At 45.7% G+C, this 11,907-nt stretch overlaps 1 protein-coding gene across 5 annotated transcripts in view; it reads right to left on the bottom strand.

Annotated features, from left to right (window-relative positions):
• SLC37A4 (solute carrier family 37 member 4) overlaps positions 1 to 2,882 on the bottom strand; it is a 7,307-nt gene extending 4,425 nt beyond the window's left edge. The window contains exons 1-4 of one of the 5 annotated variants that reach the window (XM_081799324.1): positions 2,793 to 2,821; positions 2,063 to 2,169; positions 1,248 to 1,590; positions 208 to 440 (exon numbers count right to left, since the gene is read on the bottom strand). In XM_081799324.1, the coding sequence (XP_081655450.1) occupies positions 208 to 440; positions 1,248 to 1,395 (381 nt within the window). In that variant the 5' untranslated portion in view covers positions 1,396 to 1,590; positions 2,063 to 2,169; positions 2,793 to 2,821. Of the gene's footprint in view, positions 1 to 207; positions 441 to 1,247; positions 2,746 to 2,792 lie in introns of those variants that run through there. The other 4 variants (XM_031020328.2, XM_031020329.2, XM_031020330.2 and 1 more) reach the window with 4 other exon arrangements.
• Between the last annotated feature and the right edge of the window lie 9,025 nt (positions 2,883 to 11,907).

Genomic DNA, 11,907 nt, shown 5'->3' with positions numbered 1-11,907 from the left:
AGAGGGCGCTTCTACTTGGCAGGGCCAGTGCCCTCATCAGCCACCTGATCCCACCATGCTTAGCTCCTAAAATATCTTGACAAGCAATAGGAGCCAGACTGGAGCTCCCAAGGAACCTGCTCTGGGATGGGGGTGCTGGTACTCCCACATGCTCCTTAGGCATCCTCTGTGCTAGTCTAAAGCAGCTCCCCGGAAGCAGACACTCACCTTCCGCAGGATCTTCCCACACGGAGGCCAGCCCAGCCCCTGTGCCAGGCCATTGAGGAACCACAGAGCAGCAAAGACGGGGACCACGGAGCTCCAGGAAAACGCTACATTGACCACGCCAACCAGGAACAGCCCCAAAGAGAAGAGCCAGCGAGCACTCATCTGGTCGGACAGCACCCCGCTCACAAACTTGCTGATGGCGTAGGCTGCCGACTGGCTGCTGGTGATGAGCCCTGCAGGGGTGGGGGGAGAGAGCAGGAAGCAGGACACCTGGGGAGTCAGGGGCCGGGGCAAAGGCACAGGAGGCATGGAGGAAGGCATGGGGTCATGTGTGTAGGGGTGCCCGGCAGGGTGAGACAGGTTCCCTCCCAGGCAGCTAGGAAGAGCCTGCGCTGGAATCACAGGGCCCCGCTCCTCCTCACCACCAGCGCTAGCCCCAGGCTGACCCATGACTTTTCAGCCTCCTGGGGAGGTCCATCTGCAGCTGTCAGGAGGCAAGAAGGGAGAACAGGGCAGCCCCCCTCCCTGGGATTTACAAAGGCCTGATGACATTTCCCCCTCACACTGGATGCCAACCCAGGGCTTCTGGAAGTTCTGTTGCCCCACCTCTGAACATGGGGTGAAGAGCTTAGAAGTGGAGTCAAGGGCCTTCTTCCTCCTAAAATGTCACCTGGTGGGCCACATGAAGTTATTTTGCCAACTCCCCAGACGCACCCCGCGGTCTTAGCATGCCCCCACGCAGTGTGGAAACTGTGCTCAGAGTGCCCCTAAACACACTCAGAATAAGCCATGCCTCTGGGGGCACTCGTGGGTCACAGGCCCACAAAGACACATCAGATGAGCAGCGCTCCTCAGGCACACAGAGAGCACACACCTAGTTCTTCGCCCATCCACAGGTACATGGTCAGTCCCTTCAGGCAGCACCTGCAGGCCGCTCCCTGTCCTCTGCTGTGCACAGACCCTCCACACTGCCACAGACACCCAACTTGTCCTACCAGTCCTGGGTCCCAGGGCCCACGCCCCCGCCTTCCAGGGCTCACCCAAGTCATCCTTGTCCAGAGGGATCTCCTCCACCAACGACGGCATGACAAAGGAGAAGGTCTTGCGATTGAAGTAGTACAGGCTGTAGCCTCCAAACATGGCTGAGAAGATCACAGCGCGGTAAAAGCCGTAGCCTTGGGCCGCCATGGTGGAAGGGAGCAGGCCCCACTGGTGGGGACACGGAGCCTCTGGCCACAGCTCCTGCCGGTGGCTCTCTCAGTGCCCAAATCTGCTGAGTTAGGCTTTTTCTGCTCCCTCCTCCACCCAGCCTCCCAGGCTCCCTTTATAGCCACCTTCTGGACAATCATTAAGCCTGGGGCGGCTTGTAGGGAACCCAGTGTCCTGAGGGAGACAAGAAAACAGCCGATTACTGAGGGGGAAGCGGTGGGGGCTGGAGGGGGTCCCGGAGGGAGGCACTGCCCGTGACCCAGCACCAGCCAGCATGCTGTGTCCCCAGAACTTCTGCTTTTCTCCGCTTTTCCTTGTCTGCCCACCTGTGAAACCAGCTGTGATTAAAGGCTCGACCTAATTACTTTTGTCTGCAGAGCCCAGGGGAGGCAGGGGTGGGATAAGCAGAGATGCCCTCTCTAGCCCTGCTCCCTCAGTCACCTGCCTTCTCATTCATTCAGCCACGAAGTTTAGGGAGGGCTTACTGGGTGCCAAGCATGGCACTAGGTGCTGGGTTAGTTTCCACACACACACTCAATTAGACACATACCCCCAACAACCCGACTCCCAAGTCTTAGGACTGACTCAAGTAACTCCCAATGCTCAGCACACATTGGGGTGTAACTGTTTATGGATAGTTGCAGACCTGTAAGCAGGAGAAACTTCCCCTTTGCAGGCCCTGGGTTGCGCTAAAAGCCCCCCTAAAGGCTGGGGTCGTGGTGGGGCCACTCAGCGGTCTCTGGTCCCTTTACCCTGTAACGACAGGATGGGGTGCCCTCTGGCCGGCTGGGGGCTGCAGGGTCGGTGACAGCACGGCCCGTGGGCGGGAAGGTGCACCCCGCGGACTTCAGGCGGCAATGTCGAGCCAGCCCTCTTCCCAGTGCCCCGGCAACACGCCCCCGGCTTTTCCGCTCAGTTGGGAAAGCAACTGGAGCAGAAGGCGTACGCGCGAGCGGAGCAGGCGGCCGCACGGAGTCTCCCGGAGGCTCCTCGCTTCGGGCTCCGAGTGGCTCAGCCCGGCACGATGGGGCCAGGCGCAGGCTCTCGGCACCTGCCAAGCCCCGTGTCCTCAAGCTACCCGGGTCACCCGACTCGGGCTGGAAGCCCACGGGTGCGGGAGCTGGAGAGGTGCGGAGACACCGAACCGGTGCGACAAAAAGAAGCAGGTCCGTGCTGGTCACGGGCAGCACCTAGGAGGCCCCCAGACCCAGGAACTGCCCCCCACCCGGGAAGGGGCAGCTGCAGGAACAGCTCTGGTTTGTATCGGAAGTTAGGGCAACCTTTGTTGGGGCTCTAACAAAGGAGCCCAAACACCCGAGACTCCCCCTCCAACCCCGCCTTCAGGCGGCGCCCCTCCCCCGCATTCAGCCGTCTACCTGAACGCCGGCGGGAGCCGGAGTAGGATAGAGCGGGGCGGCGGGGCCCCCTGGCGCATGCGCGTGCGCTGGGGGCGGGGCCTCCGCCTGCTCTTTGCTGGCTGAGAGCCAAGTCCACCGCTCAGCGCTTAGTCCTAGCCCTGCGGGTGGTACAGGTCCTTGGGCGAGGACAGCGCCCCTTAGGGGCTGCGTTCGTATGTTCCCTTCTTAACTGGTGGGGTTCAACAAATCCGTTTTTAGTGAGTGCCTCCCGCTACCAATCACTGTTCCCGCGTTATTCACAGTCTGAGAAAGCTCTTGTAGAGAGCACAGTCTTTTCTGTAAGAAATTAAGGCAGTCCCGGAGCGCCTGGGTGGCTCAGTCGTTAAAAGCGGCTGCCTTCCGCTCAGGTCATGATCCCGGGGTCCTGGGATCGAGCCCCGCATCGGGCTTCCTGCTCGGCAGGAAGCCTGCTTCTCCCACTCCCGCTCCCCGTGCTTGTGTTCCCTCTCTCGCTGTGTCTCTCTGTCAAATAAATAAATAAATAAATAAATCTTAAAAAAAAAAAAAGAAATTAAGGCAGTCCCCATAAGCACAATATGAACATTTAACTTGAAATCACAATGTTGTGAACCGGGTTAAGATAAAACAAACTGAGGGTTCTAGAGGGGACGGGGGTGGGGGGATGGGTAACCTAACCTGGTGATGGGTATTAAGGAGGGCACGTTCTGCATGGAGCACTGGATGTTATACACAAACAATGAATCATGGAACACTACATCAAAAACTAATGATGTAATGTATGGTGATTAACATAACATAATAATAATAAAAAAAAGATATAACAGAGTTTGTTTAAAGTACCTGGCCAGAAATAAACCTTAAATTCTAATCCCAGACCCACTACATTTTAACAATGTCACTTGGGTAATAATCTCTATGAGCCCCAGTTTCTTATAAATCTCACAGGTTTGTTGTGAGGACTCAGTAGAAGATTTTTTTTTAAATATTGTAATTTTTAAAATAATGTCTACACCCAACATGGGGCTTGAACTCACAACCCAGAGACCAAGAGTCACATGCTGCACCAACTGAATCGGCCAGGCACCCCTCAGTAGAAGATTTAGATAAGAATTAAGAAAATTTAGATAATTGCTTTCATAGAGACTGCTGGAGAATTGCTGAAAGAATTGTAAGTGTTCCAAAGTTGACAGCAAAGATGTTTTAAATTGGGAAGGTGGTCAGGGAAGGGAGGAGAAGCCTGCAATCTGCCAAAAGCCCAAGCAGTGTCACTCCAGGAGGCCCCATGAAAGATTTTAAAACAGAATTCTAAAACACTAAAGAATTATGGTAACTACTCTCAACCTACCATACTTGATTGGATTCTGATGAGAACTGTGAGTGTGATCAACGTTTTTCCTCATTTCTGTCTGGGTACCTGAAATGATAAATGATGTCAGGGATTCCCATCCGCACAGGAGTAAAGCATTCAGCCTCCCAGATGAGGATCTTGGGCAGATGCTTAATGACTGAGCCAGCCAGGTGCCTTGACCTACACTCTTTTTTAAATTAAAAAAAAAAATGTTTTTAGACTATTGAAAATCATTAAAGTCATAAAAGACTTTTTCCTTTTTTTTTAATGGGAAACTGCTTTTTCCTCATTTAGGCTTTAGGAAGAAAGTTAACTTTGGTTACGTATTACATTTTAAAAAAATCAGTTTTATTTTTTTTTAAAGATTTTATTTATTTATTTGACAGAGAGAGAGCACAAGTAGGCAGAGTTGTAGACAGAGGGAGAAGGAGAAGGAGGCTCCCTGCTGAGTAAGGAGCTCCATGGGGCTCATCCCAGGACCGCGGGATCATGACCTGAGCTGAAAGCAGAGGCTTAACCGACTGAGCCACCCAGGCGCCCATATCTATGGATATTTTTCACATCATCAAAACTGAGAGATTTATTTATTTTTAAAGATTTTATTTATTCATTCAAGACACACACACACACAGAGAGAGAGAGCACGAGCAGGCGGAGAGGCAGAGGGAGAAGCAGGTTCCCCACTGAGCCAGGAGCCCGATGTGGGGCTCGATCCCAGGACCCTGGGATCATGACCTGAGCCGAAGGCAGATGCTTAACCATCTGAGCCATCCAGGTGCCCCAAAACTGAGAGAGTTAAAAAGTACTTACTTATGAATACTTTTTAAAGCGATACTAATAAACCTTCTAGGATATCGATGTAAATAACATTTTTAATGAAAAATAATGATATTTAAAGAATTTATGAGAATAGTGAGATTGTTTTACATTTTTGCAAATCACTTTAACTTCTGCTATAAAAGACCACTTATTCTCACATCTGCTTCTGCATTCAGGCTGCTGCCTCTGCTGTTTTGGTTGAAGTATATGAAGATAGAGCCTCACACAGATACATAGTTGGAAAGGGAGGAGGAGTTTTATAGGCTTTCCAGATATTTGTGAATATTCTTTTTTGATACTACACTAAGCTGGACAAGTGGTAGTTTCTTAAAGATTGGCTGCAATGTGTAATCTGAAACTAAGTCAGTGAAGTTTTCATATTCTAATAAGTTAAAATCTATTGGTCTATCTTGGACTAAAAATGGATATTTTACACATGCATGATTTTTTTTTAAAGAGTGTGTGTGCGCGTGCAGTGAGGGGGAGGGGCAGAGGGAGAGAAAGAGAGAATCCCAAGCAGGCTTCACACCCAGCACAGAGCCCCATGTGGGACTTGATCTCATGACCCCGAGATCATGACCTGAGCCGAAATCAGGAGCTGGATGCTCAACGACTGAGCCACCCAGGCGCCCTGCATGCATGATTTTTTTAACATCATGTGTTGGTCATTTGGAAATGGTTGGTTCACTGAATTATGCAGATCTTCCCAATGTTAATGTATTTCATTACACAATACCCCCCAAAAATGATATTTGGTAATATCACCACTGGTTTTATTGGAAAAGCGTTAAAAGAGTAGGAAGCCATCAAGCTCAAATTTTGTTTTTGGCAACAAATACTGTCAGTTGTTTTCCTTGAAGTGACGGGATCACTGTGTACATTTTGGAGAAAATGTCTGCCAAATACCCGAGTCCCAATAACCATAGCTTGTTTCTCAGGTGTTCTTTCCAGTAAAACTGGTGTTCCATGAAAGAAGAGGCTAATTCAACTTGCAGCTCAAACAACTGCATAGACGTGTTTCCTTGGGGGCAACCACTGTACTTCCAGAAGTACTTTAATACCTTACAAAAGACGTGTACTCAAGAGTTGAAATTAGTTAGAGTAATGGTTTCCCCTTCCCCCCCCCTTTTTTTTAAAGATTTTATTTATTTATTTGACAGAGAGAGACACTGAGAGAGAGGGAACACAAGCAGGGAGAGTGGGAGAGGGAGAAGCAGGCTTCCCGCTAAGCAGGGAGCCCGATGTGGGGCTCGATCCCAGGACCCTGGGATCATGACCTGAGCCAAAGGCAGACACCCAGGACCCTGGGATCATGACCTGAGCTGAAGGCAGATGCTTAATGACTGAGCCACCCAGGCGCCCCGGTTTCCCCTGCTTTATCAAGGACAGTCTCAAGTGAACCTGCCTTTTTCTAACTTTGAGTGTGTGGTGGTGAAGAAAACCATGATTACTAATATTGCTCAATGCCACTGCCTTGATTCACTCCAAGGGGTATGCAGCTTAATCTTTCATTGCCTTTACACCATCAGGGCAGATATGAAAAGAAAAAAAAAAAGGCAGGGCGCCTGGGTGGCTCAGTTGGTTAAGCGACTGCCTTGGGCTCAGGTCATGATCCTGGAGTCCCTGGATCGAGTCCCGCATCGGGCTCCCTGCTCGGCGGGGAGTCTGCTTCTCCCTCTCCCACTCCCCGTTTGTGTTCCCTCTCTCGCTGTGTCTTTCTCTGTCAAATAAATAAAATCTTTAAAAAAAAAAAAAAGGCAAATTACATCTCAGTATTATTATAAAGATAATCGTGTCCTCCCTGACTCCCTAAAAAAGTCCTCAGGGGTCCAAAGATTGCACTTTGAGAACCACTGCCTTAGTCCAACCAAGATTTGAGCAGATTTGATTGGAGAGTATAGTCTTTGTGAAGGGTGATATAGTTCATGTTTACCCTTATTTCTAGAGTACAGTCCCTCGGGGGTCCTAACTTAATGCCTGGGCTGTTTTTCAGGATGCCTTCTCCTTGGCGGGCTTTGAGGTCTAATTTCTGTCCACCACCACCACACCCAGTCCTAGGAGGCTTCCAAAAGCTGGGCTTAGCCTCTCTCTCAGCAGCTTCTTTCAAATTGGCAAATCCTGTGGTGATGCAAACACCACCAAATGTTGAACTTGCTTCTTTGGGACCCTGACCCCTGTGGCAGACTGATTGTAAAAAATAGCTGAAATTCTTCATCTATAGTAGGTATATACAATGGAATATTGCTCAGCCATAAAAAAAAGAAGGAAATCCTATCATTTGTGACAGTATGTTTGAAATGGGGGGGCATTATGCTGAGTGAAATAGTCAAGACAGAGAAAGATGTATACAGTATGGTATTACTTACATATGGAATTAAAAAAAAAAGAGGTGTGGGGGGGTGCCCGGGTGGCTCAGTTGGTTAAGTGTCTGCCTTCAGCTCAGGTCATGATCCCAAGGTCCTGGGATCAAGCCCTGCATCAGGCTCCTTGCTCAGTGGGGAGCCTGCTTCTCCCTCTGCCTGCTGCTCCCCCTGCTTGTGCTCTCTCTCTCTCTCTGACAAATAAATAAATAAAATCTTAAAAAAAAAAAAAAAAAGGAAAAAAGTACCAAATGGCAACATACCTGGAGAGAATTTAGGTAATAGTTATCAAACTCAGATTTTAAGATAAATGTGATTAGTATGTCCAAGAAATCAGATGACCAGCAGAGACCTAGAAACTGTCAAAGATACGCACTTGGATACTCTTAAACTGAAAAATACAGTAACTGGAAGTAAGAATAGATCAGACACAAGTGAGGAAAGAATCAGAAGATAATTAAATTCACTTTTGTCTAAAAAAGGCAAAGGCCAAAACAAAAAACTATATTATGTAATTGTGATGGTTAATTTTATGTGTCAACTTAGAGGGTGCTTTGGATGAGATTAACATTTAAATCAGTGAACTTGGGGCACCTGGGTGGCTCAGTTGGTTAAGCAACTGCCTTCGGCTCAGGTCATGATCCTGGAGTGCCAGGATCGAGTCCCGCATCGGGCTCCCTGCTCGGCAGGGAGTCTGCTTCTCCCTCTGACCCTCCTCCCTCTCATGCTCTCTGTCTCTCATTCTCTCTCTCTCAAATAAATAAAATCTTAAAAAAAAAAAAGTTTTAAAAAAAATCAGTGAACTTTGGGTAGAGCAGTTTGCCCTCTGTAATGTGGGTGGGCCTCATCCAATCAGTTGAAGACCTGAAGAGAACAAAAAGACTGACCTTCCCTGAGCAAGAAGGAATTGTCCAGGGGCACCTGGGTGGCTCAGTTGTTAAGCGTCTGCCTTTGGCTCAGGTCATGATCCCAAGGTCCTGGGATCGAGCCCCGCATTGGGCTCCCTGCTCCGCGGGAAGCCTGCTTCTCCCTCTCCCACTCCCCCTGCTTGTGTTCCCACTCTCGCTGTGTGTCTCTCTCTGTCAAATAAATAAATAAAATCTTTAAAAAGAAAAAACAAAGAAGGAATTGTCCAGCAGACTGCCTTAGGACTTCATTAGCACCATCATGTTGCCTTTGGACTGGAACTGCTCCATTGGCTCTCCTAGGTGTCCACCTTGCTGATTTTGAACTCTCTAGCCTCCATAATTGTGTGAGCCACTTCCTTATAATAAATCTATCTATCTATCTATCTATCTATCTATCTATCTATACACATCCTATTGGTTCTGTTTCTCCAGAGAACCTTGACTAATACCATAATAATCCAGAATGAAAATTATTGGTGATATCAACACGAGGGTGGTAATTACAGGAGGTAAGACTAAGGAATTTACCTTGTTAATGGGGATAATATCAATTTTGAAAATCTAAGGACTGACAGAAAAAAAAAAAACAACCATAAGTCTGGGTCTTAATAATTAAAGAACAGGGGCACTTGGCTGGCTCAGTCAGTGGAGCATGTGACTCTTGATCTAGGGTTGTGAGTTTGAGCCCCACAGTGGGTATAGAGATTACTTAAAAATAAAAAAAATCTTAAAAAAATAAGGAACAAATACCAGAATAATAAAAATAGAATGTGTTGCTTTCAAATAGGCAACAATTTTTAAAAAGTAGTCTAGCCAATAGAAAGTAGGATATGATAAGGGAAAAAATAAAGATGGGTGAAAAAAGTCTAATAGTCTATAACTGGAATTATAATAAAGATAAATGGATTAAATTAACGTATCAAAAACAGAGATGCTGGGAATGTTAACAAAAATAAAATGCAATCTTCTGACTCTCAGTCAAGAAATTGTTAACATTATTACTCCAAAGAAGAAAACTGGATAGTTGGGAGATGAGGGGGAAAGTGTAGGAGAGAGATTTTACCTTGCACATCTTTAAGAGTCTTTTGAATTTTCTTGTTTTTTTTTTTTAAAGAGTTTATTTGACAGAGTGAGAGAGAACGAGAGAAGCGAAGCAGGCTTCTCCCTTTCCCACTCCCCCTGCTTGTGTTCCCTCTCTCACTGTGTCTCTCTCTGTCAAATAAATAAATAAAATCTTAAAAAAAAAAAGAAACATAATCACACTGAAATAATATGTGGATCAAAGAAGTCAATGGAAATTAGATAATATTTAGAACTGAAAAATAATAAAAATATTGCATATTAAACCTTATAGACTACAGTAACAGGATATTTGGAGGAAATTATAGACTTACATGCTTATATTGGAAAAGTGGCTGGAAATTAATAGGCTGTGTCTAACTTAAGAAATTTTTATTATTTATTTATTTATTTGTTTGTTTTAAAGATTTTTATTTATTTATTTATTTGAGAGAGAGCATGAGAGGGGATAGGGTCAGAGGGAGAAGCCAACTCCCCGCCAAGCAGGGAGCCCAGTGCAGGACTTGATCCCGGGGCTCCAGGATCATGACCTGAGCCGAAGGCAGTTGCCCAACCAACTGAGCCATCCAGGCGCCCCAAGAAATTTTTTTTAAAAGAGGAAAAATCCAAAGAAAATAGAAGAAATCAGAAGTAAGAGCAAAAGTTAATGAAATAGCAAACAAACTACAGTACAGTGTATCAAAGTCAGACTCTGAAAAGCTAAAACAGGGAAAAACTCTGAAAATACTGAATAAGAAAAAATGGGGGGTACCTGGCTGGCTCAGTCAGAAGAGCAGGTGACTCTTTATCTTGGGGTTGTAAGTTCGAGCCCCATGTTGAGTGTAGAGATTACTTAAAAATAAAATCTTTTGAAAAGGAAATGTCTAGGGGTGCCTGGGTGGCTCAGTCAGTTGAGCATCTGCCTTCAGCTCAGGTGATGGTCCCGGGGTCCTGGCATCGAGCCCCGCATCGGATTCCCTGCTTGGCGGGAGGCCTGCTTTTCTCTCTCCCAGTCCCCCTACTTCTGTTCCCTCTCTCTGTCAAATAAATAAATCTTAAAAAAAAAAAAAAAAAGGGAAATGTCTACTCAAACCCTTTGCCAATTTTTTTTTTTTTTAACTGGGTTGTCTTGTTGTTGAGTTGTAGGTGTTCTTTTTGTTCTCTGGATATTATTATCAGATATATGATTTGCAAATATTTTCTCCCATTTTGTGGGTTGATTTTTCACTCTCTTGATAGGGTCCTTTGATGAACAAAGTTTTCAATTTTGTTGAAATCAAATTTATCTATTTTTCTTCTATTGCTTGTGCCTTTGGAGTCATATTTATGAAACAATTGCCAAATCCCCCTATGTTTTCCTCTAAGTGTTTTATAGTGCTAACTCTTAAATTTAGGTCTTTGATCTGTTTGGTATATATATAAATAAATAAATAAATAAATAAATAAATAAATAAATAAATAAATATATTTTTTTTAAGTAGGGCTTGAACTCACAACCCCGAGATCAGGACCTGAGCTGAAATCAAGAGTTGGATGCTCAACCAACTGAGCCACCAGGCGCCCCTGATCTGTTTTGAGTTAGTTTTTGTATATGGCATAGGGTAAGTTTCCAATTTCATTTTTTTGCATGTGGAAATCCAGTTTCCCAGCACCATTGGCTGAAGAGCTGCTCTTTCCCTATTGCATTGTCTTGACACTTGTCAAATTTCAATTGAGTATATATGTAAAGGCTTATTTCTGGTCTCCCAATTCTATTCCATTCGTCTATATGTATATCCATATACGAGTACTACACTGTTTTGACTACCACAGCTTTGTATTAAGTTTTGAAATGGAAGTGTGGGTCCTACAACTTTGTTCTCCTTTTTCAAGATTGCTTTAGCTAGTTGGGGTCCCTTGAATTTCCACATGAATTTTAGGATCAAATGATCAGTTTCTGCAAAGAAACTCGCTGAGATTTTGATAGATATTGTATTGAATCTCTAAATCAATCTGGGGAGGGGTGCCTGGGTAGCTCAGATGGTTAAGTGTCTGCCTTTGGCTTGGGTTGTGATTCCGGGGTTCTGGGATTGAGCCCCACATCAGGCTCTCTGCTTGGCAGGGAGCCTGCTTCTCCCTCTCCCTCTGCCTCTCCTGCTTGTGCTCTGTCTCTGTCTCTATCTCTCAAATGAATAAATAAAATCTTAAAAATATATATAAATAAATAGGGTGGCTGGGTGGCTCAGTCGGTTAAGCGTCTGCCTTTGGCTCAGGTCATGATCCCGAGGTCCTGGGATCGAGTCCCACATCGGGCTCCCTGCTCAGTAGCGAGTCTGCTCCTCCTTCTGTGCTCTCTCTCACTCTTACTCTCTCTCAGATAAATAAAAAATCTTTAAAATAAATAAATAAATAGATAGATAGATAGATCTGGGGAGTATTGTCATCTTAGCAATATTAAATCTTCCAATCCATGACCATGGATGTCTTTCCATTTATATAGTTCTTCTTTAATTTCCTTCAGCAAATACTTTGTATTTTTTAGTGCATAAGTCTTATGTTTCCTTGGTTAAATTTGTTCCTAAGAATCTTTTTGGGGCTATTTTTTACTAATCTCTATACCCAACATGGGGCTCAAACTC

Source organism: Leptonychotes weddellii, chromosome 11 (genome assembly GCF_054177405.1).
Source record: "Leptonychotes weddellii isolate Sample4059 chromosome 11, ASM5417740v2, whole genome shotgun sequence".
Lineage (NCBI taxonomy): Eukaryota > Metazoa > Chordata > Mammalia > Carnivora > Phocidae > Leptonychotes > Leptonychotes weddellii.
Note: the sequence above shows the minus strand (reverse complement) of the source record. Positions and strands in the feature narration are given on the sequence as shown.